Raw genomic sequence first — 20,025 nt, 5'->3', positions numbered from 1 at the left:
AATCAAAAAGCTAATAAAGAAGGAATTTAGTTAAAAATCTTTTTTAAGTTTTACGTTCAATATAGTCACTGATACACAGTGTCTAGGCTACAATGACAGTTGAGGTTACGGGTTTGAATCCAACTGGGGACATAAGATATTTCCTGTTATTTTCCTCAGCTGCTACCATCTTCTGAAGGTTGTCAGTTTTACAAGCAGGGGGCGTCCTACACTACGTCTTCCAAGATGACGCAATCTCCTTTAGCCTAGGAGCAGACCATCGATTTTTCGTCGGCCGATAGCTTAGTCGGGCAGTTGATCAGTATGGGCATATGGAAGTGCGCACATTACACCGATTTAATTTGGCCGATTCTTCATACAAATTAAAATCGGGCCAAACTATCGGCCAACTAAAAATCGGTGGTCTGCGTCTAGTCTTATTTCATTACTTCACTAATGAGGTAGAGAAAAAATAAGTTACAAAATATTGTTGACATTATTATTATAATTTTTTGTTAACAATAAAAAATATTAATATTAATTACTCAGATTGATACACAGAAAAATGAAATCCATCAAATTCAAATAGTTTATTCAGTACATAGGCCCTTACCAGGGCACTTATACACGTCCCAAATATAGCTTGCCCTACATATGTGATAGAGATTGTACTAATTAAGATTCTATTGTGATGATTTTAATGAAAAAAAAATTTTTTTTTTCATTTGGTAAAGGAAAAAAAAAATCATTTGGCTAAGAATAAATTTAATTTAATTCCAAAAAAAAAAACTTGCTTGCTGACACTTTGTATCAAAAACCGTTTAACAGTTTCAATAAATATTTAATAACAAATTATCACTAATAGTGTCTAGTCCACTTAACTAATTATTTTACCAAAAGTATTAATAACTATCATCGAATTTTCTTCCTAGATCCTTCTGTTTTCCAAAGTATAGAGACCAGAATCCATTGCAGGCTGTAGCACCATAGAGCGAAGAGGAATGTAAAGGCAATGAGTACATAGAAGTATACTGTGCCGTACAGTTTCGACAGTATGGGGTATATCCATGAGCCTCTCTCTATGTATGTGTAGGATAACCTGAAAAAAAAAAGAAATATAAATGTATTAAATGAACTTATCACTACACACTGGTCGAATACTTTTGACTTGAGGCATTGCGGTATTTGGGACGTGAGAATACGCTGCCCAGCCGAGCGGCACAGGACCGGTCTTTGTGGAAATCCTTGGGGGAGGCCTTTGTCCAGCAGTGGACGTATTTCGGCTGAAACGAACGAACGAACGAACTTATGTCTCCCTTATAATCTGATTATAACTCAAAGGTGACTGACTGACATAGTGATCTATCAACGCAGAGCCCAAACCACTAGACGGATCGGGCTGAAATTTGGCATGCAGGTAGATGTTATGACGTAGGCATCCGCTAAGAAAGGATTTTACGAAACTCCACCCCTAAGGGGGTAAAACGGTATCCACGCGTACGAAGTCGCGGGCGGCCGCTAGTAACTCATAATAGAAATGTTCCCTGGGTGAAAAAGCAAGTTTGAATTAGTCCGTCGGTTAACTTATCAAAAAATACTCGACACGTGTTTTTTACTTTTTCAAACTAATGAAAATTGAAAGAGATATAGCGCGCCAAAGTTCAAAGGAAGAGCCCATTACGTCAAGGCGTGCTTGAAGGTAACACTTCATTCAACGCATCATAATTTCGTAATTACTTATTTGATTGACAAATAAAAATATACGTGTCAAATATTTTTTGATAATGTAATTGGCAGACTAAAAGTTTTTTTTAAGAAACTAGTCTATTGCCAAACTTAACTGACAGTGGGCACATATTATCTCGTAGAGATGGTGGCCGCTAGGGCAGAAAAGTTCTCGAGTGGCAACCACTAGCGTGAGCAGGCCTCCCACTAGGGGAACCGACGATCTGGTGGAGGTGAAGAAGTACATGAATGCGGGCGCAGGACCAGTCGTGGAAATTCTTGGAGGCAGTCTTTCACCATTAAAAGGTGGTAAGGAGTTCGGTTCGAAGGTCACCGACTCACTCACTCATCACGAAATCTCAGAAACTACAAGTGCTAGGAGTCTCTTTTGCATGGGGGTTCCTTTTAGAACGTAGGTGCTCATTAAGACGGGATTTTGCAAAATTCAACCCCTTAAGGGATAATGGGGTTGTAAACTATATTTATACTTACACAGACACATAGAGCCCAAAATGGAACGCTAAATGGGCCAGATATTTCTTATGGGACCTAGGACTGGTCCTAGGTCGAAATAACATCTCCCATAACACTATAGGCAGGATGGCAGTATGCATGATGTGGTTTGACACTGGAGTTAATGCCTTGTCCAAGTATTCAGGGAAAACTAGGCTCCTGTCGTATAGGAATACGGTCCAGAATAGAACGCAGACTAGCTGGAATGGAAAAAGAAGAATTTGATCAGTACACTATGACACATAAAAAACACTATAATATTGAATTAAATTATTGAATTGATTAAAACTGGTTAGTTATTGTGTTTTAGGCCCAGAACAGACGGTGAAACGCAACTGCAACTTTGTGATGATTCTGATGAATGAAACTGAAACTGAAAGTTTCAAACTGGTCGCGTCATGTGTGGTCTCTCAACGGATGCTATGGCAGAAACTTAGATGCAACTCAAAAGTAACTAGCAGTTGCAGTTTCGTTGCAGTTGCGTTTCACCATCTGTTCTGGGCCTTAGTGGAAGGAGTTTAATGTTCGATGGCAACCTATTAATGTAAAAGATGCATATTATGTTGTTTCACAAAACTAAAGCCAAGCAAAACCTCGGGCAGACAGACAGACAGACATATCGAAACTATAAGGGTTCCATGTCAGGACTACGGAACCCTATAAAGTTGTGATTTTTAATTATTGGGGAACGGTGTCAAACAGTCTATATTGATTTTTCAAATAACTTTTGGGGTGACAAAAGTTTTTATGTCCAAGATATGAAATTATTTTTTTTGATTGGCAACTAATCTAGGTTAGTAGATTGTACAAGTTGTAACAATATAAATTAAATAATTATCAATAATTATAATTTACCCACATCCTAAAGTCGAATTCAATAAATTAACTAACTATTATTTTAACAATTAGCTATTTTCACTTAATATAACTTTTAACTTACCACGGACGAAGGCCATACGATAGCACAGAACAAAGTTTCTTTAAATCTGTGCAAATGTTTCGGCAGCTTATAAGATTTTTTGTTTGAGTTTCTTAATAATAAAACATCGCAAGTCAATGCTGCTATTGCGTAGACCACTTGGAGGAACTGGAAAGAAATAAAATAAAATCATTATTAAATTGTAGTCGTGTGGTTCCGACAGAGGAGAAAAAGACCACCCCTACTAAGCGACTAACACCCTTATTCACAAACGATGCTTGCTTAAGTGAAGCAGCAAATCGAACGCTCAGCGATGAATAGAGCTCTGTGATTGGTTCGTGTGTCACACTGTGCGTCCACGCTCACTGTGAGACCTCATAGTAATGTTTGTGAATACAGACGTAAGAGTAAGCAGTTAGCCAATGATCAACACATACACATACGTGCCAGTCTTGCAGTCATAGTCAAGAGCATTAAACTAACTACCATTGCTGAAACAGTTGGTATTAACTACTCAACAAGCCACGATTTCTTTTTTTTTGTTCGCGTTTATTGTAACAAAAATCTGGTGTCAAACTTCATGATCCGGCATAATAATTGCCAGATAAACTGGTTCAACCTGCAATGTCGTATAAATCATCATCATCATTTCAGCCACAGGACGTCCACTGCTGAACATAGGCCTCCCCCAATGACTTCCACATCGCACGGTTGGTAGCGGCCTGCATCCAGCGCCTTCCTGCTACCTTTATCAGGTCGTTGGTCCACCTTGTGGGTGCACGTCCACGATGCCTCCACTCCAAAACCTTGCTGCCCCATCGTCTTATAAGTAAACAAAGCGAACTTACAAAAGTCCAACAAGTCAAATATCTGTACTGCAGTTTGCTGAACGCCTGGATCCTCTCATCCTCCAGCGCCTCTTTGGATGGAGAGTACATGACTGCGATGTTCCCGCAGTGCAGGACTATGGTTGTAACATAGCCCAGCATCCGGCAGTAGACCTGGTGAGACATGGCCCTGGAAGGTTGAGAAATAACAGATTATAGGCAGGAATTTAGTGAAACGTGGGTCTCAAACGCCTGACACTATTGAATGGGTCTGGAAGGTTGAGAGACAACACACTGATGACCAGAAGTTCCACTTCCACAAAGATTTGCGAGTAAATAGACTCCAGTTTTACTTCCATAGACTTCTAAGTGAGGCCTCCAGCCGTGTAGTTACAGCAAAGTAGAAGACTAGCACCATAAAAGTGTCACACCGTGACACCGTGGGTGTCATAAAAGGCGGCTAAGGGTGCCTTAAAATTTGCTGCAAAGTGCCGTGTTATGCAGTCGCTATATTCAAGAATTGGTAGTGCTGTACAGGCGACGGCACATGAAGCTAAACCTTGGCATTTTATGTCAACTATTTTATTTTGCAACAAATAGGTATAGTCTGGTCTGTGAGCACGTAGAATTTTGTCCAATGACCCTAAGCTACCCATCCTTATCGCTCGCACGTAATTATGTTGCTGTCGCGCTCGCACACTAACTGCGGGCGCCCGTCGCACAGTCGCGACAGCAATATAATTACGCGCGAGCGATAAGGATGGGTATCTTGGGGTCATTGGACAAAATTCTACGTGCTCACGGACCGGGCTTTATACATAGGCTCAATCACTGGTCGATTGCTAAACTAAGTGTGCGCGGCCGTGTGTGTGAACTTCAGGCCTCCCCAACCTGTCTGGCCAGCGTGGGGAGTGTAGGCCAAATCCTCCATTTGCCTCTGGTAAATTAGAGAGGGTCGTGCTCCTGCAGTGGACATTAAATGACCTGGTGATGATGATGAGAAAACTGTTATCAATATTCCTAAACTTCTGGTAGATACGACATGTTTGAGACATAGGCCTCCATCTAAGGAGAACCTCGTACAAAAATTATACACCTCGTGCAGTAAATATACGTTGACGATCTAACAAGTGAGCTATTATCTATTTCTAGTTATATTTTTCTTGACATCGTTTTAAGCACAGTTTTTCCTTATCGCGACAAGATCTAGGGATGTTTTTTGAATAAAAAAGCAAGAGTTCGAACTACGAGTAGTCTGTCGGTTAACTTATCAAAAAATACTCGACACGTTTTTTTACTTTTTCAAACTAATAAAAATTGAAAGAGATAAAGCGTTCCAAAGTTCATTGGCGTGCTTAAAAGTGTAGCACTTTGTGACGTCACGCAGAACTTCAACGCATCATAACTAAAGACACGAGTAGCAACGAAATCATGACGTTGACAAGACTGACAGTCAAATAATTCTTATAGTTCCAAAATACTGAACTGTCCTATGCATGACATTGACAGTGGGGCGCCACCGTCAATACCGGATCGCTGGTTCCGATTTTTGCCATGTTGGAAACCATATAGTTGAACGATGGTAGCGCCCCCCTGTCATTGAGTTTGGTGGGACAGTTCAGCGTGGGTCATCTATACTTGCTAAATAGTGTTAATCAGGAAGTAGGTAAATACTTCATTGAATTTTACTCGGAGATCGAGAAAGGGACTCTGAGTCCATCAAGAGGTTTCTTTCATAATTTATTATTATTATATCATTATCATTAAATGCTCATCTTCCTATAGTAGCCGCTGTTTAAGCGGATGTCTTTATGACTTGAATAAAATATTATGTAGAATATGTAGTGATGATGAATTTTAATTTCTGTGACGGGTCTGGGTGTGACTATGTATAATATGTATGTATTTAAAAAAACAAAAGTATTTAAGTAGTATATCCGTTAAGCTAGCACTAGAGATGGGTTATACTAGGTAAATTTGATACTAGGTGCACCTATTCCAAGTATTTATTAATACGTGATCCAAATACCTGTTCCACTTAGTACGTAGTAATTTACCATACTTGACGCGACTAGTGCGGACTAATCCACGTATTATGACTTTAAAATACAATTTTCTTTGAAAAGATCCACTCGTAGTATTAATAATGCAATTTGAAATTGAATAATAATGTTTTTGCTGGTTGTTGATTGATTGATATCCTCCCTTCATACTTCAACAGGCTTAGGACTGTCAACTTAAAAGTTGGCGTATTTAAAAGATATCAATTTCATAAAAATATTTACATAATTTTTTCTATTTTTTATTTATGCAATTATCACGGACGCGTGACAACAAACCAAAACAAACCTGTCGGAAGAATAAAAACTGGTTTTTTACCGGCTAGTCAACAAGGAGTGAGCTGGATGAGAGAGAACAAAAATTAAAATATTCAAAACCTTACCTGTGTACAAATAGAGTTTAAATTACGTAATACATCAAACACCTATTCCTATCTCACACCTGCCTGCGCTCAAATTTGTTTGTCAGACAGAGACGGAGTGAATCTCTACGTTCGCACATAAGCTTAGCGAGAAATACGCGGTGCGCGTAATACACGACTACGGATTATGCAATAATAACCTCTATTACTTTGATGGTAGGGTCGGAAATCGTGTAATTTAAAAAATACTTAGCGAGAAATACGCGGTGCGCGTAATACACGACTACGGATTATGCAATAATAACCTCTATTACTTTGACGGTAGGGTCGGAAATCGTGTAATTTAAAAAATACTAGGTGGATCAAGTATTTTAAAAATTGGAATAGGTGCCACTTAGTACTGTAAAATACCTAGTGTGTGGATCTGTTCTAGTAAATACGTCTCATCTCTAGCTAGCACCCATAACACAAGCATTAAGTTGCTTACTTTGGGGCTAGCTGGCGCTGCACGCTGTGTGAAATGGTCCAAAGATGTAGATACATACAAACATAAACATTAGATTAGCGATTAGTTTTTTTTTAAGTGAGGGGGCGTCCATAAATTACGTGAGACAATTTTGGCCATTTTTCAACCCCCCCGCCCCCCTTGGTGAGATTTGGTGAGATTTTGCCTGACCCCCTCCCCACCCCCCTAATCTCACGTGATATTTCGATGGCTCCTACGTATACTGGCGTAAGTGAAAAAAGTAAATTTTACAGGAGAGCCATTTTAGTGGCCAGAACCATATTTTTGGGTCATATCTTCTGACCTACTAAAACGAATTTAATGAAATTTCACATTTAGCCTTAACATGTAATGCTTTTGCTACTGCTGTTATCAATTTTTATATTTTTCTTATATATTTTGAGATTTTACGCATTGCCCTTTTACGTCGGCATATTTCTATAATTTCATGTATATTGTTCAACGTAAAGAGACTTAAATGACAACGTAAATATAATATTTTAAGCGATTACTCTCTTTATTTATGCATGTAATTATTTTAATTGTTATCATGTGCTATATCAATAATAAATCAGTTAGAAAAAGTCGTTAAATGTACCGTTTTACGTTTTAACGCAAATACGCCCATATACTGTGCTCGAGATTTAGTTAGGTCTTTTAACATAATGTGTCATATTTTTAAAAAATATAAATAACTTGAAAAAATCGAATTGCCTAAGGCGGGAATTGAACCCACGATGCCTTAGGCAGTTCGATTTTTTCAAGTTATTTATAATTTTCAAATTAGTTTGAGATGCGACTCTTAACGCTAAAAATTAAATAACTATATAATGTGTCATAATTTATAAATAAAACAATTTGCTAAATATTTTCATGGCTTTATTTAAGATTTGGATTATAAAAAATATATGTTTATGTAAGCAACTACTCGTATAGATTGACGAATCGTATGATTGGGCTTTATACGTGGCGTAGTTTTGCACATACGCCTATTTGCCTAAAATTTTATTTTGTATCTAATGGAAAAAAAAATTTTTTTTCTTACTGATGTTATAGATTAGAGCAAAGTGAAATCATTGCTTAAATAATTGGAAAAAGGCGTAAGCGGCAGTTTCGCCCTTATACGTAGGAGCCATCGATTTAAGCCAATAAAAATGCCTATTTTGCAATGTCTATGCTTCGAGTCTATTAGATTTATATGAAAAAATCAGTAACCCAGTGTCGTGCCACGCGCAGTGAGGGGTTCCGTAGCTTCCCGTCGTTTAGTAAGACAAGCAATTGCTTCAACCTAGGACCAGTTTTTTGATTCATAGTTAAAATAACTAATTGTTAAATTTTGCTACTAATGGTTAAATATTAATAAAATGTAAACTAATAGTTAAAAAATGTACTAAAAGTCAAATTAAACATTGTTATAAATTTTTTTTTTCTGTTATTTAACCACTTGTCATTTGACATCTGTCAAATTTGACTATTGGTTACTTTAACTACGAATACATAATATTTTCATACGTATGTAATGTCATTTTTTAGGGTTCCGTAGTCCTGACAAGGAAACCTTATAGTTTCGATATGTCTGTTTGTCTGTCCGAGGTTTCGCTTGGAAACTATTGGCACTGGGGAGCTGTAATTTTGTGAAGGTATGTATATTAATCACGCCGACAAAACGGAAAATAAAATTTTGAAAAAAAATTTTTTTCTGGGTTAGCACCCCTGCATGTAAAGTGGGGATGAATTTTTTCAAGGAAAACTACAACGATTAAGATACATTACCTTAGTTTAAGAGTAATAGTCATTTGACTCATGTATTATACAATTTCTTAACCAGTAAAAATTCCTTTGAAGAAAATATGAAAAGTGACTTGAGATGAAGTAATTGCTTGCTTCTGAAATATATTGTGATAACGACAGACAACTACGGAACCCTACACTGCGCGTGGCACGACACGCACTTGGCCAATTTTTTACGCAGTAGCGATGCCAATGACGATTTTTTTTATATCGAATTTTCTTAATTTTGACATTTATTCTGCATCTTTAGTGTTCACAAATGCAGATGGAGGCATTTTTAGTTTAATTTGATAATAAAAATTAATAAAAATTACGTGATATTTTCCGAGACCCCCCCTCTCCCCCACGTGAGATTTAGTGAGGTTTTCGTTGACCCCCTCCCCCCCCTAAAAGTCTCACGTAATTTATGGACGCCCCCTGACAAGAGGCAAACGAGCAGATGGATCACCTGATGGTCACCTGATGATGATCAGTATAATATTAAATCTCATATTTGAAACTTTCTTCGTTAAAATCTTATAATCACCAAATTTTTTCAGTAATTATACATCTTGAGACTGACGATAACAGTTTAAAAGTCCATACATGAATTACGATTCAGTAATATAGCTACCAATGATACTTATCAATACGTTTCATTCAAACAAATCACAATTCACAATCATAATCTACACCCAGCTGTATTTTTGTTAAAAATCCATAAAATACCAAATTAGCATAAACCAAAAACTTTTTTAAATAAAATTTATACATAAACCTAGCATAAATACCTTGAATCCACCGGTGTTTTGTGTCGATGTATTTTTTAAATACGCGTTTGGTTCGACACAGCAGGTTGGACACTGACAGGCGATGGCCGCGGTGTGGTTAACGGCCGGTTGCTATCGTAAAGGTGTGGTCATTTTAACATGATGAGCGGGAGCGGGAGCGGTTTTAACAGTCCATGGAATCACTAACACAATGAGATTTTTATGTGTATAGTCTGGTCTGCGAGCACGTAGAAATTTGTCGCGCTCGCACACTCACTGCGCGCGTCGCACAGTCGCGACAGCAATATAATTACGCGCGAGCGATAAGGATGGGTAGCTTGGGGTCATTGGAAAAAATTCTACGTGCTCACAGACCGGGCTTTAGTTGTTGCAACTCACGAAGGCGAGTGAGCTTTACATGATTGTGGTGGCTCGCTACTGTTCCTTTTTCAAAAGTTTTGATAGACACTATCTTTATGTGCATGTACAATTGTACACGTACACACACAAGTAAAGCTCACTCGCCTTCGTGAGTTGCAAGAACTATAGGTACCTTAAAAACCTCCATGGCTTCTGTAAGGCCACTTTAAACACAGTTACAGAAACTTGGTACCTAAATAGTAGCTTAGCGTTTAAGAAATGTTTGAAAATAATTATACCAATGCTTTTTAGGCTTCCTATAACTAGCTATAACTAGGAGGCGTAGTATGAGTTTAGGTCAAACGCATTCGATATCGTCTGCTTTAAAAAAATCTGAAAAGTCCTTGAAAGTTTTCGCTAGGCGCGCTGTACAATTCGTCATACATTTAATGTCACTTTTTATTTACGTAGTCGACGTTTGACCTAAACTCACACTACGCCCCTGATCTAGATTCGTTGATTAAAACTCTCACGACTCGTCATGTCTGTGAACAGGCGCTGCTTTCGGGGACTGGTCAATCCAAGTTATTCCAATTTATGTATGCGAGTCATTTCTACTAGTATTTAAGTGTGTAATCTGTAAGTCTAGATAATATTAGCACGTCACTACCTTGTTTAATATACCACGCAATTTTGTATACCCATTCTTATAAGATACACTATACAAGAATGCATGGTAAATTCAGTGAACTGCTCCTGAATCGAATGTACCTACTACTGCTATTTCTATTTATTTATATTAACCGGCAGACAGTGGTGACTGAGTTTGTTGCGGCGCTTCTTCTCAGCACTTGCCAAATGTTGGTCTCGAAGCGCTGGTAGGGTAAAAAGATTATGAGACATGTAGAGGCTCCTTAAGAGCAAAATGACGATTTGTAAGAACTATTTATTAGTCTAAACAAATAAAGAAATTTTGACTTTTTTGACTTTGAAAACTATTTTGAAAATTATAAATAACTTGATAAAATCGAACTGCCTACGTCGCCCGGCAAGGTCGTGGGTTCAATGCCCACCTTAGGCAGTTCGAATTTTTCAAGTATTTAATATTTATAATATTTAATTTTCAATTTAGTTTAAGATGCAATTCTTAACGCTAAAAATTAAATAACTAATGCTATTTTTGTCATTTTATTATTACTTTAAAGGACATCATCCATTTTGGTCCAAAATCAAAAGTGCCGGCCAAAAAATTAAAGTGCTGTATTCTGATAGAATACGTCCGCCTTAGCATTTATTACTATGGCACCAAAGCTGTAGCACCACTGTGCATCGTAGTATTTGAGTTCTAAAAATATATGAAACGACTGACTTTGATCTCAAATACTACGACGCACAGTGGTGCTACAGCTTTGGTGTCATAGTAACAAATGCTAAAGCGGACGTATTCTGTCAGAATACAGCACTTTTTTTTTTATTGGCCGACATTTTTGATTTTGAACAAAAAATGTATGAATCGTCGATGAATTTTAGATCTCAAATACTCGACGCATAGTGGTGCTACAGCTTTGGTGCCATAGTAACAAATGCTAATGCGGACGTATTCTGTCAGAATACAGCACTTTTTTTTTTATTGGCCGACACTTTTGATTTTGAACAAAAAATGTATGAATAGTCGATGACTTTTAGATCTCAAATACTCGACGCACAGTGGAGCTACGGCTTTGGTGTCATAGTAACAAATGCTAAGGCAGACGTATTCTGTCAGAATACAGCACTTTTTTTTGTTGGCCATCACTTTTGATTTTGGACCAAAAATATATGAAACGTGGATCTCTAAAATCGCTCTCGCATCTGCTTCTCCTATGTAACATACTCCAATCCCTATAGACGCCGCTACTTTACGAGTACAGTTATCAGCTAATCAGTCACTTGAAACCGAACTCTATTTACTTAGCGTTAACGGCGAATTTAATCTTAAGTCAGACTCTTGCCACAGTATAAACACATACTCAGTTAACACGCGTCACACACACACTGACATACTTTTTATGATAATAAAATTTTCAGTTTGAATCTCCATTATATCAAAGTCCAAAAGCATGAAGACCTGCTTTGAATACTAATAAGTACAGGGTGGACAGACGACCTCATAAAGGTAGCAGGAAGGCGCTGGATGCAGGCTGGTTGGTAAACCGGTCAGTTTAGAAATCATTGGGGAGGCCTATGTTCAGCAGTTGATTGACGTTATATGGTTGAAATGATGATGATGATGATGATGAAGTCAGGGTTCGATTCCTGAAAGAATTAAATTAGAAAATTATGAATAAACGCAAAAGTTCGCTGTCGAATACCCGTTTTCACCATCAGTCCCTAATTTTAAGTGACCCCTATGAAAACAAAATTCCTGTTATGTGTTATCATAGTGGTCACTTAAAATTATGAAATTGGGCAGTCTTTTTAACTGGTTTGTCCGAAGCCCTTAGTTAATTAAAACCACTTTTGACTGATTTTGCAAACAAATCTTTATTCACTGATTACGAGATTATTATTCTAACTACATCTATCATATTTTGTAATTGATAATTTACTGCTATGACTATACTATGTCCTTTGTCACTTAATAATGCAATTTCCTTAGATTGATATCAGTAGGTCAAAAGATATAACATATTAAAGTTGTTATCTACTACAATACATTATCAAGAATAAAAAATTAATAGTATGATTTGTAGAATAATGCTTATTACTGTCTAGAACTCTTGAATCTAGAGGACTGGACTATTCCCAGATAGTTTCCACCGCTGCAACCTCTGCTCCTGATAATGAATAAAGGTATGTTTTTTCAGTCAGCGAGGCTTGAAATATGCTTCAGACTTGTATGCTCTATGACAGCGGTTCCCAAACTTATTTTTTCTACTGCCCACTTTGAGAATAAATTCTTTTTTAGCGCCCCCATTTGTAGTCGAGTGTCGAGTGCTCAGTCGGTGTCTAAGAGTCCTCCTAGTAAATGACGCCTCCCAAGCCTCTACACAACGTCCCATTTTTTTTCTGGGTCTCTTACCGCCCCCCTTTAAGCAGCGGCCACAAGAGGGTGTTATCGCCCACTTTGGGAAATACTGCTCTATGACGTCACAATATTATGCCAATGTCACCTCTCCCGTGCCGCTCCTATACCCCAGACACTGACTGCGTTATTAAAAACCTAGTCCTAGTAGAAATCTATACTTTAATATTATAAATGCAAAAGTAACTTTTTCTGTCTGTCTGTCTTGCTTTCACGCCTAAACCACTGAACCGATTTTGATTAAATTTGGCATAGAGATAGTTTGAGTCCCGGGAAAGAACATAGGATAGTTTTTATCCCGGTTTTTGAAAACGGGGCGCGCGCGATAAAGCTTTTCTGTGACAGACAAAATTCCACGCGGGCGAAGCCGCGGGCGGAAAGCTAGTCATGGAATAAACTATGATGTCATTAGTTTCGTTTAGATTTTGAATAGAAATTATACTTTAACATGAAAGTAACGATAACATATCGTGTTATCGTTAACCTTTGCTCTTTTAACATAGGACTTTATTACATTTTATCTACTTGTTAATGTTGTGCAGTTGCTCGGTAGTGGTGAGGCCAAGTTGAAAAAATGTAATACTTATTTTCTATTGTATGAATAACGGCTTCAAAATTGTAAACGCTGTGGCATCTTAGGGTTATTCAGTTTTGCGGAATCCATTAATGCAGCAGATCCCGCAAAACTGTTATGTAAGTTCCAATCGATTTTATGCGAGACACTGCAAACGAGATGTTCAAGTGAATGATAATATAAATAATATTAAAACACGTATACTAATAAACAGGATCCAGCAAAAAGCAGTTCCTGCAAAAAAGGACAATAACGACAACTGTACACAACTACATCTAACTAGCGACCCGCCCCAGCTTCGCATGGCTGCTAAGTACACTTAAAAACATTCCTCTTGAATCACTCTATCTACTAAAAAACAGTATTTTGATACATTTTTTGCGTACATTGCGTAGTTTTCAAGATATAAGCAAGCATACATAGGGAGCGCAAAGCGACTTTGTCTTATACTATGTAGTGATAGCGAAGTGATAATAAAAAAATATCAATCTTAATTTTATATGAGTACGAGTACAATACTTGGCTCATTTTTGACCTTTAGATTTTTTCGCTGTTAAATATTTTCTTTCAAAAAGCGCAAATTTTTGTGAATTTGCCATTTTTTATTCCGACAATGTCGACGCAAACTCAGAGGTATGTAAAGTAATAAATTAAATAATCTATTTAGTTTTAATTTCAAGATGTTTAAAATAAATATTGAAATGGATACGTGACTATTCCCATCTCTCGTTCCCACCACTGCAACTCCTGTGTAGCCAAGATCTACAGATTGACCGCCAACGACCCAACACAACGACCAGTTTCCATGCGTGATCGAATCAGAAATTAGGAGATCCGCAGGAAAACCAAAGTGACCGACATAGCTCGCAGAATTGCTAAAATTAAGTGGCAGTACGGGGCACATAGCTCGTAGAGACGATGGCCGTTGAGGCAGAGAAGTTCTCGAGTGGCAACCACGGGCTAGCAAACGTAATGCGGGCAGGCCTCCTACTAGGTGGACCGACGAACTTGTGAAGGTCGCGGAAAGAACCTGGATGCAGGCAGCGCAGGACCGGTCGTTATGGAAAGGCTTTGTTCAGCAGTGGACGTCATTTGGCTGAAATAACGAACATACAGAGTGTGGTTTTGTAAAACAACGCCCGTGGCACGGGTGGTAGTATACACGACACTGATGCCAAAAAAAAATTGATAAAAAAAATTAAAAAAATTCATGGAAAAATCCATGAAGTCAGAAAAAAAATATTATTACGCGGGCGAACTATTAGTCAGTCCCCCCGCTTTCCTGGGGCGGCGGCCGCATGTGCTCGGTGGTGTAGCGGGGTACGCGGGGTTGGTGGAGGCGGTAACAAGCGCCGTCTCAAAAGTTTTAGGAGATGTTTGACATTTTTTACTAATAATATACCTAATAGTAGTTAAAATTGTATTTCTATTTTTCTTGTAATTACTGTCATGTGTACTACCACTCCTGAGATGGGCGTTGTGTTACAAAACCACACCCTGTATTTTAATTTCAGTGCAAGACATGCCTGCCTCAGGATTGCTGGATACATAGGAATATTAACAACATACTTCATCACCCTTCGTGCTGTATTGAAAAGAGTAGAAGAACACCTTCCATCGAACCCTGCCTTGCAATACCGAATGGACTTCAACTCTAGATATGTCACCATTTGGAACATGGTAATCATCATCATTATTTTCAGCAAAGTGTCGATCATTATCATCACCTATTGTATCATCTTTTCCACCATTACCAACTCTACAATCATCACCACCGTCATCCTTTCCCATCGTTTCATCATCAACGCTAGATATGTCACCATTTGGGGCATGGTAATCATCATCATTATTTTCAGCAGTCTCCATCATTATCATCACTTATTTTATCATCTTTTCCACCATTACCACTGCAATCATCACCACCGTCAACCTTTCTCATCATTTCATGGCCTACGTTATCGACATTATAGTAATCATTTATTCAAACTCTAATGCTTCCTAAGCTTGGTACATAAGGCGAACTTAATGCCATAAGGCATTTTCTACCAGTTAATCTTGGGGCTGAACAGAGTTCTGAACAGAACATAAGTTTTTTTCATCATTAGAATCCTACATTATGCCTGATGAACATGGGCATAGAACATTTTCAGAAGCGGAACGAAATTCGCCGGGTCACATTATACTTTTTTTGCTTTTCTTTTTCAGTTATTCCAAATGACGTATTGTATACTTTCTTTAGTATGCGATATAACGTCATGGGCTAAATCAGAAGCGATCGTACCCGGGTGGCTAAGGAGGTACAGGTACACTTTGCTATGCGGAGGAATCTTGCCATTGTCTTTTGTAAGTAGTGCTACAAAGGTTATACAAAACTTTCATGTTGACTTGACACGTTGGTCCCAACGCCAATATTGTCTAAAGGCACCTAAAGAATAGTTTGTCCCAGTACCAATACTGAGTTCCTATAATATGTATTATGTCGTTAATTTCTATTGATTCAAATTCAAATTGTTTATCCAGTACGTAGGCCCTACTAGGGCACTTATACACGTCCCAAATATAGCTTGCCCTACCACCACTTCGGAACAACATATTAGACTAAGAGCTAGTGAACGCCAGACCTATGTCATTTTATAAAAGCTGAAAGTTTGTCAGCGTATACTCCCAATATAGGATATAATATTGGTGAATTATGAAGTTTGGGTCATCGTGGCTTTGGGAGCTACCTACCATAAAAAAACTGTTGTTGGAACAGTTGGAACTGTCAAAACTATCTGGCTGTTGGGGAAAATATTTCTAATAATTATTCTCCAAATATTATACATAAAAATCAGATTTAATGATATCTCTCTCTATATGGGCTGGTGCTGAGAAGAAGGGGCGGAAGAAACTCTGTCACCTTTGTCAGCCTCTTTTTAGATTATCCATTCATTATTATTGTGATTACTTATCTATACTTCAAATATTACTATCATTCTTGAATACTACATTACAGGGACTTCACGCGCACTTCTTTGGAAAAGAGTTACATATTTTGTTTTATATTTCAGGGGTTATCGTCAGCCTTCTGGCCTTTATACTTCTACGACAGAGAACTGATATACCCCAAAGTGTCCGACCTGGTGATGACCCAGTTCGACAACTACTTCAGCCATTTGGGTGTACTCCTGTTCTCTCTCTGGGAACTGGCCTTATTGCCAAAGGACAGCGTTTCGAGAAGCAGCGGAAAATTCATGCACATATCAGCAATTGTAATATTGTATGTTGCGACGTAAGTAGAAAATATGTATAAATAAATACATATCTTTCGATCATTTATACAGCGCCATCTAAAGTCCGGTCGCTGAGCACGTAGAATTTTGTCCAATAGCCACTCACTGTGGCCGCCCGTCGCACAGTTGTTGTCGATTCCTTGCTTACTTAATTCTTTCTCTTTCTGTAATTGACTTTCTGTCTCCCTTTTCTACTTAGGTAGGTACATCGTAGTCCGTGTTATAACAAAATCTTACCCCCTTATTAATAAAAGTTACACCATAAAGAGAACCCTGTTTTAAAGTGACGTTCAGTATGGAAATGTCATTTTAAAACAGAGTTCAAGTAGGGTGTATTTTTTTATTAATAAGGGGGTAGCAATATGTTCCTCGTTCTCAAGACCGTAAATCAGAATATGTACTGTAGGCAGGCCTCCCACTCGGTGTACCGACGATCTGGTGAAGGTCGTGGGAAGCACCTTAAGACCTTCTTACCAAATGAAGCAATAAAGTATTATGAATTATGATGTGGGAGGCACGTGGACGTCCATAGGCCTCCCCCAATGACTTCCACATCGTTTGGCGACCTGCATCCAGCACCTTCCTGCTAACTTTATGAGGTCATCGGTCCACCAGGTGGTGAAACGATGCTGATATTTTTTTTTATCTAGACACGGCAGCGTGTCAAGCCAAGTTCAATCTTTCTTTTCTCATTTCAGGACTCTATACACAGGGTACGTCGACATCAAGAGTTTCCCTTACGACATACTGAATGTCCTGCGTGGGACAGTATGGTTCTGGGTGGTGATGACTTTCGTCCCTTTGGTAATCTGCTGCGGATACCACCTTCAGTGGCGGTACAGAGACTGGGTCTGGAGCTGCAGGGAAGAGAAAGACAAAATTAAATAGAATATTTTAACCTTGGATATTTTACGGTGACGACCATGCGATAGCATCTTAAACTATATTAATATATTGAATCCTGTAATTTTTGCATGTCTGCGAGCAGATTAAACACATGATCCTATTTTAACATTATCACCCTGTATTACTATTTTTTAGGAAATAAACGTTTTGAATTTGTATAAGCCTAGGCGCAGACCGCCGACTTTTAGTCGGCCGATAGTTGGGCCCGATTCTAATTTGTATGAAGAATCAATCGATGCAATGTACGCTCTTCCATACATGCCTTACTGATTAACTGCCCGACTAAACTATCGGCCGACAAAAAGTTGGTGGTCTGCGCCTAGGCTAAAAGCTGAAAAATAGAAGTATTGGTCTAGCGCAGTGGTTCTTAACCTTTAAGTCACGAGGGACCATTTTACCAAATTTCTGTCTTGTCAGGGACCACTTTTTTTTTTCAAAATCCTATGAAAGGGGAGGTCGATTTCTCGCTCACTGTGCGCCGTTTGCGTTGTGTTGACTCGACTCATCACGTCACGTCACTTGTTTATTACGATGTCTTCGTGGACCACTTGGAATGCCTCCAGGGACCACCAGTGGTCCGCGGACCACTGGTTAAGAAACACTGGTCTAGCGCATAACTCACTCAGTGACTGAGGTATGCGAGCGGCACGGGAGGGTGTATTGGTTGATGTCAAACGTCAGCGAGATTTCAGATCTGTATGCTCTGTCACGTCTAAGTTTGCCAGGTCCAAAATCACAAAAGCCGGACTTTGTGCTTCATTTGGCCGGACATTTTACCCTAAAAGCCGCAATTAGTAAGGTAAGGTGGGGCACACACAATGTTACAATGCATATTTCTCCGTCCCTTTCTATTAGTTGTATGATGTTGGTATACACGTTTGTCAAGCTCATAAGAGCTGCTGAACTGAGCCGTTGAATATCATACAACTATAGAAAGGGACGGAGAAATATGCATTGTAACATTGTACCCCGTGTAACATTGTGCCCCACCTTACCCTACTATCATCATCGGTTGTTGACCAACATCCTGATACGTGCGCATATGATTCTGTGGCTCGACTTGCAAATATCCAAATTTCCAAATAAAAAGCCTAACAAAAGCCGGACAAGGCAATATTTGGCCGGACAAGTCCCTAAAAAGCCAAACATGTCCGGCTAAAGCCAGACGCCTGGCAACCCTAGTCACGTCATAATAATGCCAGCCCTCCCGTGCCGCTCCTAATCCTCAGGCATTGACTGAGTTTACCGCTAGACTAGACTATTAATAATGCTTGAAGTGCAATGTCGTCCGTATCTCCTTTTGAGCGTACGGATCAAATGATAAAAATAAGTTCCCTTAGATTATACAGTGTGTCCGGGCATGTAGTGATCAAACTTTAAGGGCGTAATATATGGACAATTTTATCGGTGAAAATACTTTAAATTTGGGGCTTGACCCATTTCTCGCATATTTACAAGGATTTAAGTTTTTAAATTTAAGTTTTCACCTCTTCCTTCAAAAACAAGTGATAGCGTGGGTAGTTTAACATTAATAAGCAAAAATTTTATATCATGCGATAGCCAATAAAATTATCTATTAGTAGAAGTAGAAAACAGATACAAGTTTCATACATTTTAAGGGTGTAAGAATGGATTTAATTAGAAATAAACATGATTTTTTTCACATCTTTTTCAGTTATTTCCCAACACAAGAAAAACCAGGTCATTAAGGTATGTTTTATTTGCATTGTATTATTAGTATTTGAGCTATTCTACAAAACGAATGTAAATTTATTAGTCTACGTCTATTAGTTTCGACGTAATTGTTGAACAAAGATACCCCTTCCCAGCGGTTTCCATAGGGCACGCGACATGCGAAAATGCACTGCCTGAAAGAATCACACCACCTATTCCGATTACTATGGAAACCGCTGGGAATGGGTATCTCTGTTCAACAAATACGTCGAAACTAATAGACGTAGAATAATAAATTTACATTCGTTTTGTAGAATGGCTCAAATACTAATAATACAATGCAAATAAAACATACCTTAATGACCTGGTTTTTCTTATGTTGGGAAAAAACTGAAAAAGATGTGAAAAAAATCATGTTTATTTCTAATTAAATCCATTCTTACTCCCTTAAAATGTATGAAACTTGTGTCTGTTTTCTACTTCTACTAGTAGATAATTTTATTGGCTATCGCATGATATAAAATATTTGCTTATTGATGTTAAGTTACCCAAGCTATCACTTGTTTTTGAAGGAAGAGGTGAAAACTTAAAATTAAAAACTTAAATCCTTGTAAATATGCGAGAAATGGGTCAAGCCCCAAATTTAAAGTATTTTCACCGATAAAATTGTCCATCGATTACGCCCTTAAAGTTTGATCACTACATGCCCGGACACACTGTATTTATAAGTACTGCAGTGCAATTA

The 20,025-nt window shown here is 38.3% G+C and overlaps 3 protein-coding genes across 3 annotated transcripts in view; 2 read left to right on the top strand and 1 right to left on the bottom strand.

Annotated features, from left to right (window-relative positions):
- LOC135085021 (androgen-dependent TFPI-regulating protein-like) overlaps positions 1-20,025 on the top strand; it is a 44,444-nt gene that overhangs the window by 859 nt on the left and 23,560 nt on the right. The window lies entirely within an intron of this gene.
- Positions 749-9,535, bottom strand: LOC135084831 (androgen-dependent TFPI-regulating protein-like). The gene is made up of 5 exons (XM_063979572.1): positions 9,452-9,535; positions 3,985-4,153; positions 3,158-3,304; positions 2,197-2,417; positions 749-1,078 (listed from the first exon to the last, which is right to left on the bottom strand). Exons 2-5 carry the CDS (start codon positions 4,147-4,149, stop codon positions 892-894), a joined length of 720 nt encoding a protein of 239 aa, XP_063835642.1. The 5' UTR covers positions 4,150-4,153; positions 9,452-9,535; the 3' UTR covers positions 749-891.
- LOC135084952 (androgen-dependent TFPI-regulating protein-like) lies at positions 14,016-17,607 on the top strand. Its single transcript, XM_063979709.1, has 5 exons — positions 14,016-14,061; positions 14,943-15,108; positions 15,634-15,771; positions 16,479-16,699; positions 17,399-17,607. The coding sequence occupies exons 1-5, from the start codon at positions 14,042-14,044 to the stop codon at positions 17,586-17,588; spliced, it is 735 nt and encodes a 244-aa protein (XP_063835779.1). The 5' UTR covers positions 14,016-14,041; the 3' UTR covers positions 17,589-17,607.

Source organism: Ostrinia nubilalis, chromosome 27 (genome assembly GCF_963855985.1).
Source record: "Ostrinia nubilalis chromosome 27, ilOstNubi1.1, whole genome shotgun sequence".
NCBI classification, from domain to species: domain Eukaryota; kingdom Metazoa; phylum Arthropoda; class Insecta; order Lepidoptera; family Crambidae; genus Ostrinia; species Ostrinia nubilalis.
Note: the sequence above shows the minus strand (reverse complement) of the source record. Positions and strands in the feature narration are given on the sequence as shown.

Excerpts from the sequence above, each read along its gene's own strand:
- LOC135084831 (XM_063979572.1), bottom strand. The coding sequence starts at position 4,149 with ATGTCTCACCAGGTCTACTGCCGGATGCTGGGCTATGTTACAACCATA. Across the intron at positions 3,305-3,984 it reads ATTTGACTTGTTGGACTTTT|TTCCTCCAAGTGGTCTACGC; the intron begins GTAAGTTCGCTT and ends ATTTCTTTCCAG. Across the intron at positions 1,079-2,196 it reads TTTGGGCTCTATGTGTCTGT|GTTATCCTACACATACATAG; the intron begins GTAAGTATAAAT and ends TTTTTTTTTCAG.
- LOC135084952 (XM_063979709.1), top strand. The coding sequence starts at position 14,042 with ATGTCGACGCAAACTCAGAG. Across the intron at positions 15,772-16,478 it reads GAATCTTGCCATTGTCTTTT|GGGTTATCGTCAGCCTTCTG; the intron begins GTAAGTAGTGCT and ends TTTATATTTCAG. Across the intron at positions 16,700-17,398 it reads GTAATATTGTATGTTGCGAC|GACTCTATACACAGGGTACG; the intron begins GTAAGTAGAAAA and ends TTCTCATTTCAG.